At 38.3% G+C, this 23255-nt stretch overlaps 1 protein-coding gene across 1 annotated transcript in view; it reads left to right on the plus strand.

Moving 5' to 3' along the window:
• The window catches only part of LOC149318520 (NHL repeat-containing protein 2-like), a 50422-nt gene extending 27805 nt beyond the window's left edge, over positions 1 to 22617 (plus strand). Inside the window, exons 6-11 of the mRNA XM_089509940.1 lie at positions 6267 to 6366; positions 7211 to 7442; positions 8533 to 8655; positions 12333 to 12542; positions 15974 to 16199; positions 17320 to 22617. Of these exons, the coding sequence (XP_089366066.1) occupies positions 6267 to 6366; positions 7211 to 7442; positions 8533 to 8655; positions 12333 to 12542; positions 15974 to 16199; positions 17320 to 17576 (1148 nt within the window). The 3' untranslated portion in view covers positions 17577 to 22617. The remainder of the gene's footprint in view (positions 1 to 6266; positions 6367 to 7210; positions 7443 to 8532; positions 8656 to 12332; positions 12543 to 15973; positions 16200 to 17319) is intronic.
• The last annotated feature ends 638 nt before the right edge of the window (positions 22618 to 23255 follow it).

A 23255-nucleotide genomic window follows, 5' to 3' on the forward strand; every position in this document is an offset into this window, starting at 1 on the left:
AGATGGGGACCTGTATCTCAACTGTATGGGATTTTCAGTGGAGCTGACATGATGTAATGTTTTGGAAATACAGATATCTATAAACAGAAAAGAGTTTTAGGGCAGAGCCATTGTCTTAAACATCTCATTTTTTGGTCATAATTTTCTTTATCCATTTTATTTAGTTTAGCATATTTTTATTATTGTTGTTGTTGTTGTATTTATACCCCACTTTTCAGTCATACCTCCTACCTGCAGTTTAAAACTGTAGGGACCACAAACAGTTTTATTCCTTGAGTAGTTACGGTAGTTCTCTTTTTTCCTTTTGTCTAAAACCCTGGCCTGCTACTTTGGGACCAGTTGGTAGGACAGTGTGAAACCAAGTACCTGAAGCTGAAGAGCCGAGGGAATAAGCCTTATTAGAATATATATGTCCTGTGGATCTTACACTGTATACTGGATCTACACTTTTGTGGAGAGGTTATGTATGTTAAACTAAATAACTATCATAAAAAGACATTGTTTTCAGAAATAAGGACTGATAATACATCAAACGCTGTGGCTGATTGTTATTGCATATTTATACTAGGATGATCATCGCATAGCAAACATCTTGCTTTGATATCTCTGAGCACCACTGGCAATGATAACATACATATCCTAATAAGGATAAGCTACATTGGTTTGAAATTACACCCTAGTTGGAATGTGGAATTTAATTACATAAAAGTAAAAGAATTACTTTGTTCTTTTTACTAGGGTAGCTAATTTATAATAAAAGAACTTTAGGTAAATCCTTTCCATAGAAGGATTATGGCATTTTTCTAGGCTTTCTGTGATCATACTGAGAGGCACATATAAGTACAATATTTTGGCTCCCTGTGGGATTTGCTTTTTTAAAAAAATATCTAAGTGTGTCAATTTTAGATTAAAAAATAACATTCCTTGTTCATGGAAAACATGAAACTTTTTGTAATAACTTTCTTTGTTTAAAGTAAGGGAGATGATGTATAAAATAGTCCTGTGATAATTTTTCAGTTTGTATTTTGTAGGCATTGAGTGAAGCCAACTATTTCCAGGATCCTTGAACTATTAATGGCAACAATGCTATAGTAAGTCCTTAGTCTCTGACATGATCCTGCATGTGATTATGTAGTTGGTGAGAATCTCACACATAATAGTGCTCAGAATTGTGGCATACTGTGAGTGTTTCATAAAACACCTCTGCAGATGCAGCTATATATGGTAATTCTTCTTATACCCTCCCTTTTCTTCTCAGATTAAAAAACTTGTTTCCTCTGTGCCCAGTTTATCTGTTAAGCAACCATAGAAGTTTCATTTCCTGTGTGATTTTTTAAAAATGGTTAAATAGAGCAAGGGGTAGAATATTTTATGTAAACCACACACACTGATTTGTTTTTTAAAAGTTGTTGGAAAACACAGACTGTGCAGCATGGGATATGAGATAAGGCATGGGACATTCCCAGCCACCCTTCTGTTTAAAAACATATTCAGTTACATTCTTTATCACGTAGGGCCTAAATATCCTAAAGGCACCAGATCCTGTCTGATCATGGAAGCCAAGCAGCGGCAGTCCTGGCTAGTACTTGGATGGGAGACTAGCAATGATTACCAGGTGCTGTGGGTTATATTTCAGAGAATGGGATATATGGGGTCACCATAGTCAACAGGCGACCTGAAGATATATTACACACAGAGAGACACTCTTTATCAGCAATATTTTACAAGATCGTTTTGAAGGTGAGAACCGTGTCAACTGCAGTGCAGTATCAAATTCCAAGGTGATGTGTATAATGTTTACTTAGGCTTGAAAAGAGATAGTTTAAAAGCACATATAGCTTTTGCCATAACTAGATGTCCAGTGTGGTTGGTGTCCACAAAAATGAGTGGAGTGCACCACTTTATGGTTTTTATTTTCAAGGAATTATCTGACCAGTTATTCTGCAACAGAAACCTTCAATGATGAAATAATAGAAAATGTTCATGAACCACAAATAGATAACATCAGGAATTTAGAAGGTTTTCATATTTGTAAATACTCAGTTCCTTCTAACATTAAACAAGAGCAGTCATTGAAGGTCAGGCATGTGTCTTCTTTATTACCCGAGTATGGATCTTCAGTGAATTATTTTTGATAGAAATATGGCATTCATTAGAGCAGTCGTCAATGTGTCATTACACCAGAATAAGATATTTGAGAACTGGCATTAGACCAGGACTAAATTGGGAGTATGGTGCTGGCAAAAGAAGAAAAAGAAGGTGTGATGCTAATTTTTTCTTCTAAGTTGCAGATCTTCCTTGTGTGAATTTGTGAAGGTTTTGTAACATTTCAGGTAGTAACTGGAATCACTGCCGGACCTGACAGATTACAAATGTTTGTCATATTCTTGTTTGTGTGCTTAGTTCCCTTCACTAGAGCAGGGATGGGCAAAGTACAGGCTATGGGATACATGTGGCCAGGACAGTTTTTGTGGCCCCAGAGCATCCCAGAAGTTCTTTTTCTTTGCCCAAAAAGAGAGGGTGTAAGCAGACCAGTAGCTAGGCTGAGGCAACCGGGGCACTGCCCTGGGGCCCCTAGCAAAAGGGCCCCCCAAACAGCAGTGCACCAAAATGGCGCCTGCAGCACGTAGTAGGACTTGGGAGCGTGCAAATGCTCCACCCTACCGAGCCCTACTTTCTGCCCCAGGGCCTCTAAAGGCCTAGCTATGGGCCTGGGTGTAAGGCATTTCTATCATGTCCCACCCCCCCCACCCTTCTACCAGGGGTGAAAAAATACTTCCATTCTAAATTGTTTGCTTTCTAGGGTGTGAGAGTATTTCCACTATGTTTTTGGAGGGACTGGGCCAAATTAGGCCCAGGGAAAGTCTTTAAAAAAAACTGGAAGTAAAAAGGAAGTTATTTCTGCACATCCTGTTGTTAAAAAGGTTTCTCCTGGGCCTAAAATGCCAGATTATATATCATCCCTGAATTGTTTTTAGTAGAAATATGATATCTGCTAAAGTAGTTCCATGCACCATTGCATAGAAATGAGATATTTGGCAACTGGCATTAGACTAGAACTAGATCCATGAAGGTCTAAAATCATGATGAAAATGCCCCCCTTGAGGCCATTTGGTTTTGGGGGCGGGTTTGAGGGGGCCTACAGTGGGATACAGTCCTCTTAAGGTCTATGGGAGGAGGCTAATACAACATCCTCGCCTTCTACAGGCTCCCACCTGTGCTCTACAGTCAGGACAAACAACTGGCAGGAGAAATTAAGTATTTCTTTGTTATATCCTTTTTTCCTTTCCTTTCTTTCTTTTTTTAATTTTTTTTTATTTTTTGAGATTTTGAACACCATGCATTACATTTGAATTACATGTGTTTTGCCTTCAAGGTGCGGAATGCTGCAAGTGCCAATTTCATTACAGAACTAAAGAGGAAAGAACTAATTATTAAATAAACATATTCCTCAAATAAGATTTGTTTCCTTAAATGTATCTTTCATGCAGTCAGAAACATAATTTGAGGTAATCTTACATAGTTGTATGAGAAAGTTCATTCAGGTAATGCATTCAGTTTAGTCTGGTTGACTGAAAGCTGAAGAAGGAGAAAGCATGTTTCAAATGTGTTCAAAGAATAAAAGCACTGCTGTTGTTGTTTTACTTATATTTATAAAAATTTAGTCATACCTATTTTAATTAATATACATTGCTGCATTCACACATTTACTGTATGACATCACTGGATGAAATCTAGTTGGTGGTGGCTTCTGTTACTAGTGATTCACCTTTGCAGTTTCTGTATCCCCCAGAACATAAGGAACTCTCCAAAGTAAATAGAATAAGAGACAAGTTCCATTTTGTGAAGTCTTTTCAAACAATATTATGTATTGCCAATATTGCTAAGTGACATTCTGAAAAGACAGTTTGGAAGTAAAACTATTTCTAAGATTATTGGCAAAATGAAATACATTACTAATCCATTTATTTATTTATTTATTTATTTATTTATTTTGCATGTGTAGTTGAATGCAAATCCTATTGATTTTCAGTGCCATGCAGTCTCACTAAGGTGTATTAGGGATGTAGTACTGACATAATTTGAGCAAATAGAGTCAATTGTCAGTTCTTAACAATGTCCACTAGAATGCACTCTGTTTTCAAAGTATTCACTTACTAAGAATAAAACTGTTAATTGCTTTTCTGGAAAATTATTTGTTATTTATTCCAGAAGGGATGGATCCTTGGGGTAACTTGATTTTATATAAGTTTTTGAGAACTATCAATTATATAATGTGAATAAATATCAAAGGGAAAATAAACAAAAACAGGCTCACTGCATTATATAATTAAAAAATACATTTTTCTTTTACTTTATCCTGCCTTCCATTCAAATTTTATTAATATTTATATATACAAGGGCATACAACTCCAGCATATTCCCTCTTTTTGTACCCATATGTTTCATTTCTTTCATTAATCAACAAAAGTGGTGTAGATTTAGACCATTTCCACAAAGGAAATTAGAATGACTTTCTCTCCCTTCCTTTTCCTGTATTTACCACAGAGAAAAAGGAAAGAGGAAATGGTGTTTCTAAGACGTGAACTGTTCTTACTTCTACTACTAAATGAAATACAATTTCATTTTGGCTTAAAGATTCAGGATTAATTTAACCCTGCTTTGATAGATGATGAAGTTTCTGACCAGAATTTTCTGAGTTTAATGAAGAGTTTGAACCTTTGAACTGTTATTAGATATTTAGGTTTCTGGATGTTCATCAGGGACGGGATTTATTACGTGCCACACAGATTTATGAATTTGTCTTTTCAAATTCAGATAGGATATAAATGCAGCCCTAGATGTGCCACTTGCTTTAATGGCTGACATCAGTAATTGAAAGATATGTTTTTTATTCTCTTATGCTTTTTACCATCCTCACTTCTGTGTGAGTGACATGCCTTTCTTCCAAGCCCACTGCCAAGGACAGAGAGCTTGAAAAAGAGACATAATCTGTTATGACTTTCCCAGGAGTGTGGATAAGAAGAGAAAGAGCAGGATATGAAATCTCTGCTGGTTCTTTTCCTATTCAAACTGCAGCTCAGTCAAGATAGTTTTTCCAAGCATTCCATAATTATTAGAAGAAAAGATGGTGACACTGACAAGGAAAAAAACCCAGCAAGGCCCCATTCCCACTTACATTTAAACTGGTTTGGATTCGCCTTTGTTCCATGTTGGTGCATTGATTCCAAAAGGTCTCATGCCCATTATGAAAGTGGATCTTTTCATTATCCCCTTGTAATCACTTCTTTTTTGGCATGATTGTCATCCCCACTAGTTTACGCCACTTCAAAATGCATGTCAACCATCTGTGCATCATCGGTGACATAAGCAGCAGCCCAGCTTGGGAACTATGTTTTTATAAAAAAATTGATAGAAGATGGTGGATCTACCAAAAACACCCCTCTGGCATTAGTCCCTCCTCTCCAGAATGATGGGATTCAGATCTGTCGTTGCCACTTGTTGTACACACTTTTTCCCAAAAGAAACGCCAAAAAACTTGTGTCAGGAAAGATTGGGGTTTTTGTGTTTGCCTCACTTCATCGCGTTTCAAACCAATCACAATAGGATAGGAATCGGTTTCACATGGGAACAACAATCAGCAATTCACTTTACATCATAGTGGGTACGCAGCCCAAGTGTTTCTCTTGCTGATACTCTCCTTTTTCCAGTGAGAAGAATATCACCTGTTCTTCCAGACCTTTCATTAGCAATAGAGGGTTTGAAAAAAGACACTTTTGAGGACAGGAAGAGAAATACCTGCTGTTTCTTCTATAGCCATAGTTTTGTGCAAGTTAAGACTCCACCCTTACTTCTAACTCTGTTTGTTTATTAGAAAGTTGAATGAGCACATGAGTCTTTTGTTATATTTAGGAACTCTTGGAAAAGAAAAGAAGCACGTTTATCTGCAATGGGGAAATGACTGCCTTTTCCATTCAGCCATTTAGTAAATACAGAAAGTTTGAATGAAGGACAGAGGCTTTAGTTGACTTGCAGGATTGCAAGTTTTAATTATAAAACCACAGCTGAAATTATTTAAGTTTATCCATTTTGTACATCAGTTTGCATTATTGAAAATGTCATAATGTATATCCATTAACGCAGATGTGCAATTATCTACTGAATAATTTGTTGGGTTTTTTTTAAACTTTTTAAAATGAAAATATGAAAAGACAATCAAATAATGGTGCATCCTTTCATTTTTATTGATGTTGTGCCCTTTATAGTTTCAGAAACACATGAAAATGATGTTCTATGGATTGCCATGGCAGGTATACACCAGATATGGGCACTCATGCTGGACTGTGGAAAGCTACCGAAAGGAAGGTAAGCATTTTATATCTACCACAGAAAAGCCAGTTTAGTAATTGGTTAGCAGCTTATCTCCACTTATTACTTCCTTATTGAAACTCTTCAGGAAGAAACCCAAGCTATTATTAATCAGTTGAATCACAGACTTTGTTCTTCCACTAACCTCAGCCTGTGGGTCATGGCCCCTTTGGGGGTTGAACGATCCTTTTACAAGGGTCGCTTAAGACCATCGGAAAACACATATTTCTGATGGTCTTAGGAACCGAGATACCGCAATTTTATGGTTGGAAGTCACTACAACATGAAGAACTGTATTAAAGGGTTCCAGCATTAAGAGAGTTGAGAACCACTGCATTAAAGCAACTGTAATTATTGATTACCACTTCTTGCTTACTATATAGTGGGTCCTTGGTATCCACTGGGCTATGGTTCCACAACCCCCCATGGATATCAAAATCTGTGGATGTTCAAGTCCCATTAAATATAATGGCATAGTAATATGGTGTTTCTTATATTAAATAGCAAAATCAAGGATTGCCTTTTGAAATTTATTTATTTATTTATTTATTGAGCCATGGATTCTTGAATCTGTGGCTAAAGAATCAATGGATGCGGAGGGCCAGCTGTAATTGGAGAAGTGCAGTCCAAGAGAAAAGAGTGAACAAATCCCTTTTGAATTTTTAATCAACCATTAATATAAAGCAATAAAATCTGGTGACTCTACGGCTGAGTAAAAAACAAAAGAGTGATATTTTGTTCAATGAATCAAGTTCTGTAATGTAAGTGATGGTATTTAGAGAACAGACTGCTGGTTGAAATCACTTATTATGTCCCATGGAAATTCCTCCTTTTATTTTAGTGACTTAAAAAAAGGAACCTGCCTTCGGTTTGCTGGGAGCGGAAATGAAGAGAATCGGAACAATGCATATCCCCATAAAGCAGGCTTTGCCCAGCCTTCTGGTTTGTCTGTTGCTGCTGAAGAGCCATGGAACTATCTTTTTGTAGCAGACAGTGAGAGCAGTACAATACGAACAATTTCTCTGAAAGACGGGGCTGTGAAGCACCTTGTAGGAGGAGAGAGAGACCCAATGGTAACTTAAAATTATTTTTGTTTCCATTTCCTGTTTTCCCATTTTAACCCCCTCCATTTGCTCCTCCAAGTAAGCGAGGGTCGTGGATCTGAAATCCACAAAAAACGAGGGGCAAATGTATTTTACTCCTGGGAAGGTGAGAGGGCCCCAAAAATGGCCTACAAGTACCTTGCCCACCCCGGCCTTGGAGATTAAGTGGTTGTGTAGAATCTTTTAATGGTGTAATGTTTGTTGCGTTTTGACTTTAATATTATGTTTTTAAAGTCATTTTGACTTTTTAAAGTTAATGGCTTTTTAATATATTGTATAATTATATTTTACTTTCCTATCATCAGTATAGGTATCCAGCTTTGTCCTAGTTTATCTCACCTTGTTGCATACTGATTTGGATCCCATGTCAGGGAGATAATTAAATAAGTAAATAAGAAGTGAGGAAGCAATTATGCCATGTTCTTTGCTTCTCCTAGGCCATTTTAAGCCTGGCAGTTTCCTTGGAAATGGGGTGAGGGGGCTGAAAATGTTATGAATTCTCACACATACAATCCCAGCAAGCATTGTGTGATTCCACCACCACCCCCAAAGTTACTGGGGGGTTAACCGCCAAAAGTCTTCTGGGGAGCCTCTTCTGCCTTCCCCCAACCTCTGACAGTTGTCCAGCTCTATTTACAACTGAGCTAGGACTTTCTCTTGTCCCAATTTTCCCAGTGCTCGGACATTTTTATATGGAATTCATTTTCACACACACATACTCATCTACATTTACAATGCAGTCCTTTATGTGTCTTTTTGTTCTGTTAACTCTGAAATATGACAACCTATCATTTCTTGGGAAGACTTATTCAGATTGATTTATTTTCCTCTGGGGTTAAGAAAAATGACTTGCTCAAGATCACCCAATGGGTTTCCATGTTTGAGTGGGAATTCAAACCCTGGTTTCGCAGAGTCTTAGCCTAGCACTTAAATCATTCCACCACACTGGTTCTGTATATGTATACTCTTTGTACTCCAAAGTGAATCTTTACATTCAGTGGGCCATATTTAGCAACTAAATCACTGAAGCATAATCTAATTTTTCTTTCTTTTGTAAAAGAATTTATTTGCCTTTGGTGATACTGATGGAGCTGGAATCAATGCAAAATTGCAGCATCCCTTAGGAGTAGCCTGGGACAAGAAAAGAAGCCTCTTATATGTTGCAGATACCTATAATCATAAAGTAAGTCTGGATAATGAATCAGCTATTTCAATTTCATTTCATCACCACTATTTCACACTTACATTTTAAATAATCAGTAGTATAAAATTGTTTATTGGATTTTAGAAATGAATTAATACTTCTTTATACATTATCATGATTGCTTTTTACATTTTATTGTTAACCTGTGCATTATTTGTGGATTTCGATTATGCCTATTGTGTCAGCCAAATTGCTAAGAGGAAATTCCCACATGACGATAGGTCTCAAGAATTGATTTGTGACAACTAACAGCAATAAACATGAGACTAAAATGCGAAAGTGCAAAGGTATTCATCTGTTATTGTTTGCAAAGCATTCTTACTACAGTAGCACAGAACCTAAAATTACATTCCCCCTTACCTTAGTCTGTTTGATGACATAATTTGTACTTTAGTAGTTGTAATTCATAGACATTGTAAACATGCTGATGTAAATATCTACAGTACTATAGGTATATGTTGTAGGATACCAGAGATCCAGCTAAACATGTCACATACAGCAAGAAGATTCATATGAGTTTTGACACTAATTGTCATGCATCTTCAAGAAATGTAAGGAAATATTTTATTAAACAACTGTTACTCTGTTTTCTACAGAAATTCCAGTAGTCACTTGAAATCCACATCTTTTCCACAAATGTTTATGGAAGTAGCTTGTTCCTTTTGTTTAACAGTAATAGTTGTGCAAATGGGACTTCATATTGATAAAAGATAACACTTGAACCTGAGGATAATGGAGCAGGGGACAGAATAGGGGAATTTCAGCACAGAATAGGTAAACAGATAGTACAGGAATACCTGGTTAACCTAAATGAATATTAGTCTTCAGGACCAGATGAGCTACATCCAAGGGTATTAAAAGAACTGGCAAATATAATCTCGGGATCACTGACAATAATCTTTGAGAACTCCTGGAGAACAGAAGTCCCAGCAGACTGGAGGAGGGTAAACGTTGTCCCCATCTTCAAAAAGGAAAAAAAAGAGGATCAAAACAATTATCGTCCAGTTAGTCTGACATCAATACTAGGAAAGATTCTAGAGCAGATCATTAAACAGAGGGTCTGTGAACATCTACAAGGCAATTCCATAATCACAAAAAGTCAACATGGATTTCAGAGAAACAAGTCACACCAGACAAACCTGATCTCTCTTTTTTTTTTTTTTTTTTGATAAAATTATCAGCTTGGTAGATGAAGGGAATGCTGTGGATATAGTATATCTTGATTTCTGTAAGGCCTTTGACAAGGTTTCCCATGACATTCTTGCAAACAAGCTTGTAAAAGGTGGGCTAGACAAGGTGACTTTTACATGGATTTGTAGTTGGTTGACCGGCCGAACACAAAGGGTGCTCAACAATGGCTCCTTTTCATCCTGGAGAGAAGTGACCAGTGGGGTCCCACAGGGCTCTGTCCTGGGCCCAGTGCTATTCAACATTTTTATCAATGACTTGGAGGACAAAATTGGGGGCATACTCATCAAATTTGCATCAAATGACACCAAATTAGGGGGAGTATCTAATACCCCAGAGGACAGGATCAAAATTCAAAATGACCTTAATAGATTACACAGAGAAATGTAAGGTACTGCAGTTAGGGCTGAAAAATGAAATTCACAGATATAGGATGGGGGACACCTGGATGAACAAGACTACATGTGAAAGGGATCTAGGAGTCCAAGTAGACCATAAGTTGAATGTGATTCAACAGTGTGATGCGGCAGCTAAAAAGGCCAATGCAATTTAAGGCTGCATCAGTAGAGGTATAGTGTCTAGATCAAGGGAAGTAATAGTGCCACTCTATTCTGCTCTGGTCAGGTGCCATCTGGAATATTGTGTCCAGTTCTGGGCACCACAACTCAAAAAGGATTTGGAGAAACTGGAGCATGTCCAAAGGAAGGCAGCTAAGATGGTGAAGGGTCTGGAAACCATGCCCTATGAGGAACGATTTAGGGAGCTGGGTATGTTTAGCCTGGAGAAGAGAAGGTTAAGAGCTGATATGATAACCCTGTTTAAATATTTGAATGGATGTCATATTGAAGAGGGAGCAAGCTTGTTTTCTGCTGCTCCAGAGACTAGAACACGGAACAATGGATGCAAGCTGCAGGAAAAGAGATTCCACCTCAACATTAGGAGGAACTTCCTGACAGTAAGGGCTGTTCAACAGTGGAACAAACTCTCTTGGAGTGTAGTGGAGTCTCCTTCCCTGGACGTCTTTAAACAGAGGCTGGATGGCCCATCTGTCTGGGTTGCTTTGATTGGGAATTCCTGCTTGGCAGGGGCTTGGACTGGATGGCCCTTGTGGTCTCTTCCAACTCTATGATTCTATGACACTTTAAACAGTTAAAAGCACATTCAAAGCATTGTAAACATAAAAATGCAGCATCCCATTAAAAGATTCTCCTGTCACTACAGATATGCTTAAATTAAAAAAAAGTCTTCCAGGGAGAAGAGAGCAGAGAGGGGACCAACAAAGCTTCCCATGGGAGTAAACTGCTTAACTTGGGAGCAGCAATTGAGAAGGCTCACTCTCATGTCTTCACTAGATGGGTCTGTTGGGGTGGTTGGATTATGGCAAAAGGTCTCCCCCCTCCCCCCCTGAAAAGTATATTCATACATGGAAGGGGGCTGAACTGGATGGCCCTTGTGGTCTCTTCCAACTCTGTATCACAAGGCTCGTATGCTTCCAAATTCTTTCCTCCATAGTCAGGTATACTTCATTTCTTCAAATTCTCTATTCATTGACTTTCTCGACATTTTCACTTAAAGAGAGGAAGAACAAGAGAGTGTGTGCACACTGTGTATACTCCCTGCAAAGCAGGACTGATCATCTAATTTCCTAATTCCACAAAGCACTGTTAACATATACATGATTAGAACTTGTATAATTAGTGTTCTTGATTGTAACTTTGACCTAAATTCTATTTTTTAATAAGGTTTTAAGTACATTTTTAAAATCTGATTTAAATGTTTAAAAAACAATATAAATGTTTAAAATCTGACTTTTGGATTTAGTTTCTTTTAATGATTGGTTGTTATCTGCCCTGAGGACAAAAATAATTTTGTCAAAGAAGTACAGAAATAAGTAAATCAGAAATGTCTGTACACTTAAAATATGTTTTGAAAATATTATCAGAGTGTTTAAAATATTCTCCATTGATCAAGAGCACAAATCTGCTTACTGTTATATGCAGCAAGGAGATAGATTTAATTCCATTTTTGGGAGAAAGATACAGCTGGATTTAATAATACTAATATTAAAAAGAAAAATGTGAAGCCTCCAGAGAACACATTATATTTGTATCTCAATATATATGCACATACACATGAAACATTTTGCTGGATGCATTGAAAACTTGGGTATTTGAAGTCCTCCATTTTGATATTGCTGCAGTATCTGCAGAGCATCATGGCTGTGTTCACTGAGTGCTAAGAAATCTTAATTAGCAGCTGTATGCATACGTGTGATAACAGCATTTCCCCCATATTTTGATTTTCATTAATTAGTATCTTCAACTAGCAGTCATTGGGAATAAAAATCTTTCTTCACATAGATGGTCAAATTCAGTGCCTGCTGCTGTAGACTTGCCCTTTGAAGGCCAAGAAATTGAATCGTTGCTGTTATGATTTACAATGTTTTCTTTGTGTTGTTTTTCCTTTAGATTAAATTTATAGATCCCAAAATGAAGAATTGTGCAACATTGGCAGGTACAGGAGAAGCAAGCAATACCATTGGTTCCAGCTTTATCTCTTCAGCTTTTAATGAACCAGGAGGCTTGTGCGTTGAAGAAAGGGGACATTTGCTCTATATTGCAGACACCAACAACCATCAAATTAAAGTGTTAGATTTAGAAACCAAAACCGTTTCATTGGTAAGCTGTCTCCATTAAATGTTATATCTCACTATATAGCGCTTTCTGCACAGGATAAATTATTTATAGTTGGATCATCCTTCATCAGATATCCTAAGCTAACTGCCTGGATAGTATGAAGCATAGCAGTAAATGCATTCTTATATTGTTTTATAATGATCTGGCAACTAGAACAGCTTTTGTGTTAAGGATATCCTGAGGCTTAAAATAAATGTTCCTTGTTGGAAAGGACACTAGTGAGCTGAGATACAGAAACGTCAGTTTTCAAAGTGTTTTTGAACTTAGATATGAGAGATCTGATTCAAGTCTCATATTAGTCTTAATGAATAGGTCTAATGAGTTCCATGTGATCTCTGTGTCATTCCCACCTTAAAAGGGAAATAAGTCCCACCTAGTGGGATCTTAAGGAGACAAACGAGATAACTATTGTGAAGTACTTCACATATGTTTAAGAAGTCTTTAATTAAGTAAATAGACTCTCTGATCATGATTTTCACTGAGTTAATAAGCTTCTGCAGCTGAGAGAACAACAGAAGGAGAATACAGTGTTTTTGTTGTGGAGAATATTAGCACTGTGTCTGCATCATTACCTTCAAGGCAGTGGAAACCATGCTTTCTCCTGACTCTGCCATCTAGAGGATTGGTTCTGGTCTGACCCACAGGATATATAGACTTGGTCATTTAAATTGAATATCTGCAGTCATAATGACATGAGTGAATTGTCTTCTGTTTAAAGACTCTTAAAAATGCAGGCAAAAGAATGGTAAAAAGTTAATAGTCTCATAGCATTAGTAACTTTTTCAGTATAACAGATAGTACATCCGTTATCCTAAGAGCTGTTTGGGTTTAATAATTGTTGAAGCTGAACATGTATTTAGATGGTTAATCACATGTAACTAAACAAGTCAAGACTGTCAAGACAAGGAATATTTATCTACTACTTTGTTTGCCATGAAAGATGACAGATATACTAATAGCATTTAAACTATGCAAGATTCTAGAAAATCTCCTTAATAATAATTTGTAGCATACATCTTTTGTTTAAAACATGATGTTTAAAACAAATGCTAAAAAAAGATTGAATGCTTTAATCAGTTAGCAAAGGCGGGATACAGACGGGCAAAAAGGGGTGTATTCATGACGTCATGAAGGTAGAGCCTTCAGACGGCCCTTACCTGAATGCCGTCATGAACACGCCCCCCGCACGCCCCAAGCGGGAAGAAGCGGCATTAAAAAGGTGCTGCTTTTTTCCGCTTCTTTTTGATTTGCGGCGTACGTGCGCAGCTCCGTCTGTAAGCTGCTGCACCGGTACGCCCGAATTGCTACGCCGCAAATATAAGTTGCCTGTTTAAAAGCTCCGTGTCAGCTGCGTCGCATAATGGGTCGGGGTCCGGGACATGCGTGGTTTGCAGTCAAGCTTTAATTGCAACGTCCGCTGCCATGCAGCTGTGGAAGCTGCGGCACAGCTGCGGCGCATTTTTATTATCACAGGGAGCATAAACTCCCACTACCAATATTGTTTTACCATTTAATTTAACTTCTATAGCAACGTACGAGCCATTGTTATCTTTAAAAATTTCCTTTGACTCAATTTTCTTGTTCACATAAACTGCCACACCTTTTTTCTTTTTGTCTACTAATGAGCAATAACAATTCCAACAATAACAATTTAAAAGCTCCGTGTCTGCTGCGTCGCATAATGAGTTGGGGTCTTGGAACATGCGCAGTTTGCAGTCAGGCTTTAATTGCAGCGTCCGCTGCCATGCAGGTGTGGAAGCTGCAGCACAGCTGCAGCGCATTTTAAGACTCCTAACCCTAACCCTAACCCTAACCCTAACCCTAGAGCAACATGTACGCATGCGCTGCTAGAATCGGGAAAGTTTGGAATTTAAAGTGAACCCCTACACACATTCCTGTGCCATTTTCACCTAACAATAAAAACCCCTAAAACTTTAAATATTTACATATGTACAAGGGAGGTGATGGGGGATGGCAGGGGGACAGCGGTGGCAGCGGCGACAGCTGTGACTATGCATTGCAGATTCAGCAGGAGCGCGGGGACCAAAGGAGAGGAGGCATCCATGATGCTGGTGACACTGGCAAAGTGCAAGTGGACAAGGATGCCAACACCAGCTGATCACCAGCTGGCAGGAGACCACCATTGTTCTTGGGCAGAGTGGGGGAAAAAGTTTTAAAGGGGCTTGGGCACTTTAAATGTGCCCATAGGCTTTCTGCCGCCGCTGCTTAGCGCTGCAGCTGCGCAGCTGCGCACCCGCCAGCCGGCAAAGGAAAAAAAAAGCCGCGGTTTGAGCCGCCCGTGCGGAAGCTGCCCCTTTCTTTGCGGCGTCCTCCGAGGCGGCGGTATAGAAGCTACGGGTCCGAAACGGACCCAGGTGAGGCGTCTTCACTGCCCCCAGTGTGGAAGCCCCGACACCTGAAGCACGTTCCCGGGGCGGGTGGTCTGGAGGCTCCGTATTCAGCAGAATACACCTCCAAGACGTCTTCTCCTGCCCGTCTGTAGCCCGCCAAAGTCACTTGCTTTTTTTTGTTTGTTTTTTGTATCCATCTGTTACTCATCCAGTTCTGAATCTGTCTCTGAAAAAGATGATAAACTAATCATAGTGTTTACTGAGTAGACAAGCCTCCTGACACTGTAATGAAGGAGGAACATTTGCTTGGCCTGACTTCTGTGTCAACAGGGGTGAGGCTGAGGAACTTGGGAAAGGTGACAATATTCTGATATACATCCTGAGTTTCTGTGAAAAACTTTTTAAAAAAACCTCAGATATGTTTATTCTGGTTATTTTAATTTACAGGTAGTAACTGAATTTGGAAAATGAGGCCTGTGTATCACCCCAAATTCTGAAAAGACATTTTTGCCCTTCAAATGGCAAATTGGGCCCTAGAAGTCTTAAGGGAGGTGTGATTTGCCTAATTTAAATGTAGTCCCCTCCCCCAAATCACATATTAGGCCAGAAAGGAACATTTTCCCACAATTTTCCATATTTTTAAAACTTTTTTTCTGGACTGAAACAGGCCTAGAGAAAATGATATTTGAATAGCAAATAGGTCCCCAAGAGAGGCCTCTTAGGGAAGACAAAAATAATGTGAGGTGGGCATTGGAAGCAAGCTTGATAGGCAATAGACTCTTAGAAGATACCCAACTATAGATTGTCTAAACAGAAGAAATCTGCCCAGCAACCTGTAAGTATCATTGAACTCAGTGGATATGACTTTTTTGTTAGATATTCATAGAGCACGTTTACCTACTCTTTTATTTTTTTAAAGAAGCAATGTACAAGGATTTAGCTTTCATATTAAGAAGTTGTGGTTTGTTTACAAGTATCAAGTTGATGACTACAATTTACTTTTCTAAATACTATTATTTAAACCTCATAATAAATGAGTTTTCCTTTCTGTTCCTTTGATAGCTAGCTCTTCTAAATTCTGACACAGTGGATGCTGTAAACGATCAGAGTGTGCGAAAGACTGATATGACAAAAATACCAAAGCTGCCTAAATCTGCTCCAAATCTTCAGTTACCATCAGTGACTGTAAGCCCTGGTCAAGCACTTCAGTTTGCGCTGAAACTTAGCCTGCCCCCAAATACCATACTGACCAAAGAAGCACCCAGTTCATGGTTTCTCACATCAGAAGGTAAATGGCCTCATTTGCTGTTTAGAGGAAATGCTTCTGGAACCCTTTGAAGTTATGTTATTTTGTTAGATGAAGTGACTGTCACCACACATTTATTTGACAGTTATAAGCTGTGTTTAGAAATGTAAATCATTATTGTATCCCGTATATGCTGTCATAATATGATGTCCAGGGAGTCCTGGTGGCACAGTGGTTAAATGCCAGTACTGCAGCCACAACACTATGAGTTCAATCCTGAGGAGCTCCAAGGTCGACTCAGCCTTCCATCCTTTCGGAAGTTTGTAAAACAGCTTGTTGGGGGCAATTGCCTTCCATGTTATAAACCTCTTAAAGACTGCTTAGTTCACTATGAAGCAATACAAAGATATAAATGCTATTGCTATTGCTAATTTAAACTCAGTCCTTGTCTTTTATGTTGCTATAGAGTTAGAACTCATGTAGATTGTGCAGTTATCTGTTTGTTATATAGATGTGAGTTCAAAGCTCTTCAAAGCCATCTGTGGTTTCAGTCAGGTTCCAGTCAGACCAGAGATCTCACATTTAGGCTGAAATTACAGTGATTTTACTATCAGAATTGTTATGGGTCCTAAAAGGTTGCGGAAAAATTGAAGATACCAGACTGGATTGAAGGTGCTGTGCTACAGCAGAAAGCTTTTCCCATTCAACGTTAGCAGAATGATTACAAATTAAATATATGCCATCCAGAGGCTTTTGTTAGCACAGGTTCTAGGATAAAACTTTGGCAGGGTTATTTTATAGATTTCTTCATAGACTACTAAAGTATTTACTAGGGTAATTCTGGCCCTCCTATTGAATGAAAACTCCTATTACCTGTAGCCAGTAGCCAGTAAATACAGTCTAACAACATCTGGAGGGCCACACATTCCCTATCCATGATTAATATCCTGCCACATATATTTTCATATTAATTTTTTCCTTACTTTATGACATAGCAAGAGATACCTTTGGGTACTGCAGTTGCCATGTCTTCCAGTAATCATTTTCTTCTTTCTTTCAGTTTTTTAAATCCAAATCCAAATTTTGTTTTATTAACAACAAGCTATAACACACTGATGTAATAAAATGCTGAAATAGTGATGGCCTCCCATTTCTTTTCTAGGTAGTCAGTGGCTGCTTCATGAACAGAAGACGTTGGGAGAAATTGAGGACATTTCTAAACAGCCTTTAATCCCATTTCAGATACCCATGAGCTGCCTATCAGCTGAAGTTGTACTGTCAATTAAAGTGTGCCTCTATTACTGTAGCGAGGATAGTAATGCCTGCATGATGAAAGGAATCTCATTCAACCAGCCCTTCCATATAACTAATGCCAATGAAGGAAGCACAACTCTCATTGAGCTCTTATATGCATTTTAAGAGAACTAAAGCAAAAGAAGATACATTTATATTTTTAAATGCTAGTTTCTAATATTCTTTTCACACCAGTTTTTTTGTTATTGGGTGGTGATAATTTCTTCAGTTTTAGTCTTCCAACAGAATACAACTAATTTTGCCTTATATAGCACTTTCATGTTCATCATGAAAACTTTTGGGAGGTATCTGCAGACATAGGCTCAGATGAGGTAAAAATGATTATGCTGAATTATTAAAAAATTAACCAAATTGTAGTACTTTATTCCTTTATTGTATATGCATTAAGTGGGCTCAGGTTACTGCACGAATAAGGGAAAAGAACTAAGCCTCATCATCAAATTTCAGTCATAGTGCTGTCATATTTTATAAGAAATTTCCTTTGTGTATGGAGCAAAAGCCTAATGGTAAAATCCTATCCATGCCTTCTCAGAAATAAGCCATATTCAGTTTAATGGGACTTAACCTCCAGGCAGACAGTTTAAATATATTTTTCTTTTGAAAAGTGGTTAAGACTTTTTTTCCTGGATTGTACACATTGTTTTCTCATCTTTTTATGGTGTATTTAAGAAACTGATGTCATCTGAAATAATCTTGAAATGTATTAGGCTTTTTTCTGCAAGCAGTGTTTATTACACAAAATATTGTATGCCTTACATTTCTGAGAGAACATTTATAACAATTAATAATGATGATAGCAAATCTTGCAGCATTCTGAAACAGAAAGCAAACCTACCTGTCATAATGATGACACTTCGGGATTTAATAGCTTTAGAGATTTCACCTCAACATTAGACGAACTTCCTGACAGTAAGAACTGTTAGACAGTGGAACACACTTCCTCAGAGTGTGGTGGACTCTTCTTTGGAGGTCTTTAAAGAGAGGCTGGATGGCCATCTGTTGGGGATGCTTTGTGTGTGAGTTCCTGCATGGCAGGGGGTTGGACTGGATGGCCCTTGTGGTCTCTTCCAACTATGATTCTATGAAGTTACTATATTTTGATATTAAGATTTCTTGTGTAAATTTTTGTCAGTGCTGTGTTAAAACTAAAAAGGTCATAAGTGCAGTTTACATCTATTCCATACAATATTAAAATCCAAGGATTTATTTTCATTTATTTGTTTTGTAAAGCTTCATAATGCTTTTACAAAGGGTGCATCTGCACTGTAGAAATAATGCCGTCTGACATCACGTTAACTGTCATGGCTCCATCCTACAGAATCCTGGGATTTGTAGTTTAGTGAGGCATGAGCACTCTTCAGCAGAGAGAGCTAAAGACCTTGCATAACTACGAATCCCAAGATTCCACATGATGGAGCTTCAGCACTTAAGGTGATGTCAAACTGCATTTTTGGGTGCATCTACAGTGTACAGTCGACCCTTGACATTCACAGGGGTTAGGGGCATAAGATGCCCTGCTAAAGTCAAAATTTGTGAATTGGGGGGGGGGGGGCAAGAGCAGTGCTCACATAGGTGCCCCCATCTCCCTTCCAAAGCCTCAAAGAGCACTAGCAAGCTCTCTGAGGTGCTGGAAGTACAGGGGAATGTGCATTCATGGCTCCCTCCTTCGGCTCCCTCCTTTCCTTCCAAGGCTCTGGGGAGTTCTCTGAAGCCTTGGAACGGCAGGAAGGAGGCTGCATTTGCTTTCCTCAAACCCCTTCCCAAGGCAAAGAGCTGCTTGGGGAAAGAGTCAGCTCTTTGTCCTGGAAAGGGGCAGGATTGGTGTGCTCACCCTTCCCAGCTTCTCCCTCCTGGGCTTTTTTCCTCCCCAGGGGGAGAAGACAAGGAGGAGTGCGTGCATGCACAGCAGCCTTGTCCTTGCAAATAATCAAAACCGCAAGTGTCAAAGCCACAAATGTAGAGGGACGACTATAGATGTACCCAAAGATTAATAGTCCTCCATAGATGTTACCTTGAAGATCTTTGGCATTATCATTGAAATGTTAATAATGCATATGTTTTCCATTTGCCCATGAAGTGCCCAGACATTATTAGTTGTTAGAATCTTATTAACACAAAGCTTAAGGTCAATAATACTGGGGTCCAGTCAGCAATCTTACATAAAGAAAGGAAAGAAAAGAATTAAAATTGGACAAATGTATTTTATATGTATGTGCAGTTTTATAAAGTGCAGTTTTACAAAGCAAGTTTCTTTTAAGATACATTTCAAAACACTGGCCTAAATTAGCATATGCTTTGTGTCAAACGGCTTACCTTTTAATGCAAAAGTGAAGTTGATATATAGTGTTTCTGAAGGATTGTCGAGTGTCTTTCAAGGGGAAACCATATGGTGTGGTATGGCTTTTTCTTCTGCTTCAAAATCACTTTTCAGCACAGATGAAAGTTTAAAGGTCACTTGAATACCAAAAATATTCTTTCCACTATTGTGTAGAATTCAGAAATTTCTTCAGCCTTCTGGCCTATCCTTCAAGCTATATTCTGGGGAACTCAAAAGAGTTTATTCCTATGAAAAATAATAGGCATGGAATTTTCTCTGCTACTTTGAAAGCATTTTCTAAAATTATGTCAGTCTTGTATTAAGAGAAAGGTGTTCTATTCCAGTGCAGCAAGATTAATGCAAGTGATAGCGACATCTTGCCCTTTACACTATTCCAAATATTAAAACAGTAACAGACATTGCCTTTTGCACTCTTATTACTATGCTCTCTTGGCTAAAATTCAGGATCTGCTTTACACTTTCTCCTTTACTAGGTTTGAAAAAAAGATCATTGTTTTGGATAAACCTCTCTGTTGTTCTCACAAGTCAGGAGATTAATGGACTTTCTCCCTTGCCACTGGACAGAACAGTAGAAGTGTTGACTTAACCAATACCATAAATTCACACATACACAAATCACTGGCTATCAGGAGAACTGGAAGTCTAGTAAACAATATGTATAACAGCATTGAAAACCTAGGCTTAAATTTGAAATACATCTATATTTAGGGATGTAGCAACCTGCTCTAAAAATTTTTAAATGGTTTAAGGGTGTTTGTTTTTTTTAAAAACCTCATGACCTTTATCAGAGGCTAATGTAGGCTTGCAGCTATAGGTTAATGAATATGTGTTTTTAAGCATGTCACAAAAATCAGTCTTCTTATTCGGTGCTATTTTTAAAAAATGTATTAATCAGCAGCAGGTTTATAAAAATAATATTATAAAAGCAACTTTCTTGTGGTCGGTGTTGGTCCTCTATTTTTGTAAGTAAAGTATACAGTTTTTAGGTGTTTCTATATACGTGTTAAGTTGGAAACGTATTTCAGAGTACAGAAATGTATTTCAAAAGTCCAAAAGCTGTCAGAATACAAATGTACTTATCATTTACTTAGTATATCTTTAGCCCTCTCTGCCTCTGGAAGTGGCCCTCGGTTGGGTCAATAATTGGCCCATACCTGCTAGTGTTGGCAAGGAGACATTTTTCAAATTGTACATAATGCCCTATTAGTTCTGACTAGCAAGGTCAAACTGGCACTATACTTATACAAATAACTGACACTATACCTATACAAATAATTAGTTGAATTTTAGGTAACTCCAATAAGGCAAAAACTGTCAGATAACAAAAGAATGTATTGCAATTTCTTTCCTGAATTTTGGATCTTTTGCCCAACTGGTTCTTCAACATAAAATTATGCAAATACAGTATATACTCAACTATAAGTCAACCTTATATATAAGTTGAAGGCAAGTTTGGAAGCCAAAATTATGGATAAGTCGAGTGTAAAACCTAGGAACATGTAATAAAAGATATAAAGGATGAAATAAAGTAAAACAATGCCAAAGAACTTACAAAATTCCAGCAGGCATAACTATTTGTGCACATACTAAAGGCTGGATGGCTGAGCGAGTAGAAGGGGATCAGTGCTTCCAAGGCTGTGTGTGTGTGCATTAAAATACAGTACTTACATTGACCTATGGATACGTTGACTCGGGCTTTTTGGGTCAGTTTTTTTAACCTAAATTTCTAGATTTATACATGAATATATAAAGTAGTTCATATTAGCTTGCTTTAGGCTTCATGCAAAACTGTAGTCAGCACTGGGTCTTCCCCATTCTCTGAAGCAGCAGTGGAGAGTGTTGAGAAACTTAACTTCCACTTTAGCGATACTCGCATCAAACCTGACAAATTGTGTTTATTGTTCACCATCATTTGCTTGAAAAGAACTTCAAAAATGGATGTAAAGCTTGGGCTGTAAAGCTGTAAAGCTTCCTCAAACAAACCATAATTAACATTAATCACAATTTAGGATTCAGGTGACACACTAAAGTGATTGAAATCTAAAGCAAAAGCTTAAGTCACAGATGAGCTATAAGATAAGGGAGGATGAATGTAAGTCTTAAGGTTCACTGCAGCTTATTCCTGTCATGCTAAACATTGTTTAATGTTCCATTCAAACACAACCAATAACCAGCTATGTAGATGCTTCAAAAGAATGCACTGACTGTAAAATCATTTTGTGTATTGAAGCACCTTCTTATAATTTTGCTGTTTGCCTCCATATTTGTAAACATAACACAGTAATGATTTATTTTTTGGATGAAACCATTCGAGTTCCTAAATTATGATGGAAGTGTTAATGTTTGCATTTACTCTCTTCCAGGGCATCTGGGTTTTGTCACATCATTGACTTAAATATTAAAATGTAGTTTGGCTGCTACAGTGGAGAAAATAAAAATGCTAGTTTGCCTTTAATCTACCTAGCCTTCCATTAAACCAGAGTAAACTTAATCAAAATGCACTAACTGAGATCCTTAGCTTCTGGAACATCTTAGCTTTTCATTGTAGCATATGTATTTCTGGGGAACCTCAACTGAAAGTATTCTTCAGAACACAGCAAATGAAAGAAGGAGCATACTGTATTTTACTTGTGATTTTTGGTATGATGGGATTGTACACTGAACAAGCTGAACTGTGTTTTGCAGAAGTTGATCTGTTTGCTTGTTTTGCTCCTTTTTGTTTTTCATGTTTGTTCTGATGTATAACAAGACATTCTTTTCTATTTGACATAATCATAAATATAATAAGCTTGAAAGAATGCTTTTGAGTTCTGTATGTAATATTTTGTATTAAATGGCTATGAAACCCTGACACATTTTCAGCTTTGATTCTGAAAATGTTAAGATTCTTGTGCACAGAAACCTTCTGTAGTACAGTGGGCTCTCGCCTTACGCGGGGATCCGTTCCGGATCCCGCCGCGTAAGGCGAATTCCGCCTATGCTCAAGCCCCATTATAAACAATGGGGCTCGTGCGCGGTGGTGGGGCGCAACGGGGGTGCGCGCCCATTCAATTGAATGGGACGCGCCGCCCCTTCTGCCCCACGCACACCCCGCAGCTTGAGCGCGTATGCTTAAGGCACGCCCGTGTATGACGCGGGCGCGCTGTAGTTCTGTTTTTCACACAGAGGTGTTCAGATTTTAAGGAGGGCAACCAAAATGGTGAAGGGTCTGGAAACCATGCCCGATGAAGAACCACTTAGGCCCTGTCCAGATGGGCCATTTTGTACATACATCGTACGTACTAGGGTTGCCTGGGGGTGTCTCTTTTAAACACCCGCAATCCTAGTACGTACAGAGTTCGTACAAAATGGCAGCACTCTGTTTACACGGGCACCATCATTTTGACGTAACGGCTGTGTCGTGTCCGTTTTGGAGCTCCTTCTGCCGTGCATATTGCTGCCGTGGC

Source organism: Sceloporus occidentalis, unplaced genomic scaffold (genome assembly GCF_023333645.1).
Source record: "Sceloporus occidentalis isolate IW3139 unplaced genomic scaffold, rSceOcc1.0.p SCAF_2, whole genome shotgun sequence".
Classification (NCBI taxonomy): Eukaryota; Metazoa; Chordata; class Lepidosauria; order Squamata; family Phrynosomatidae; genus Sceloporus; species Sceloporus occidentalis.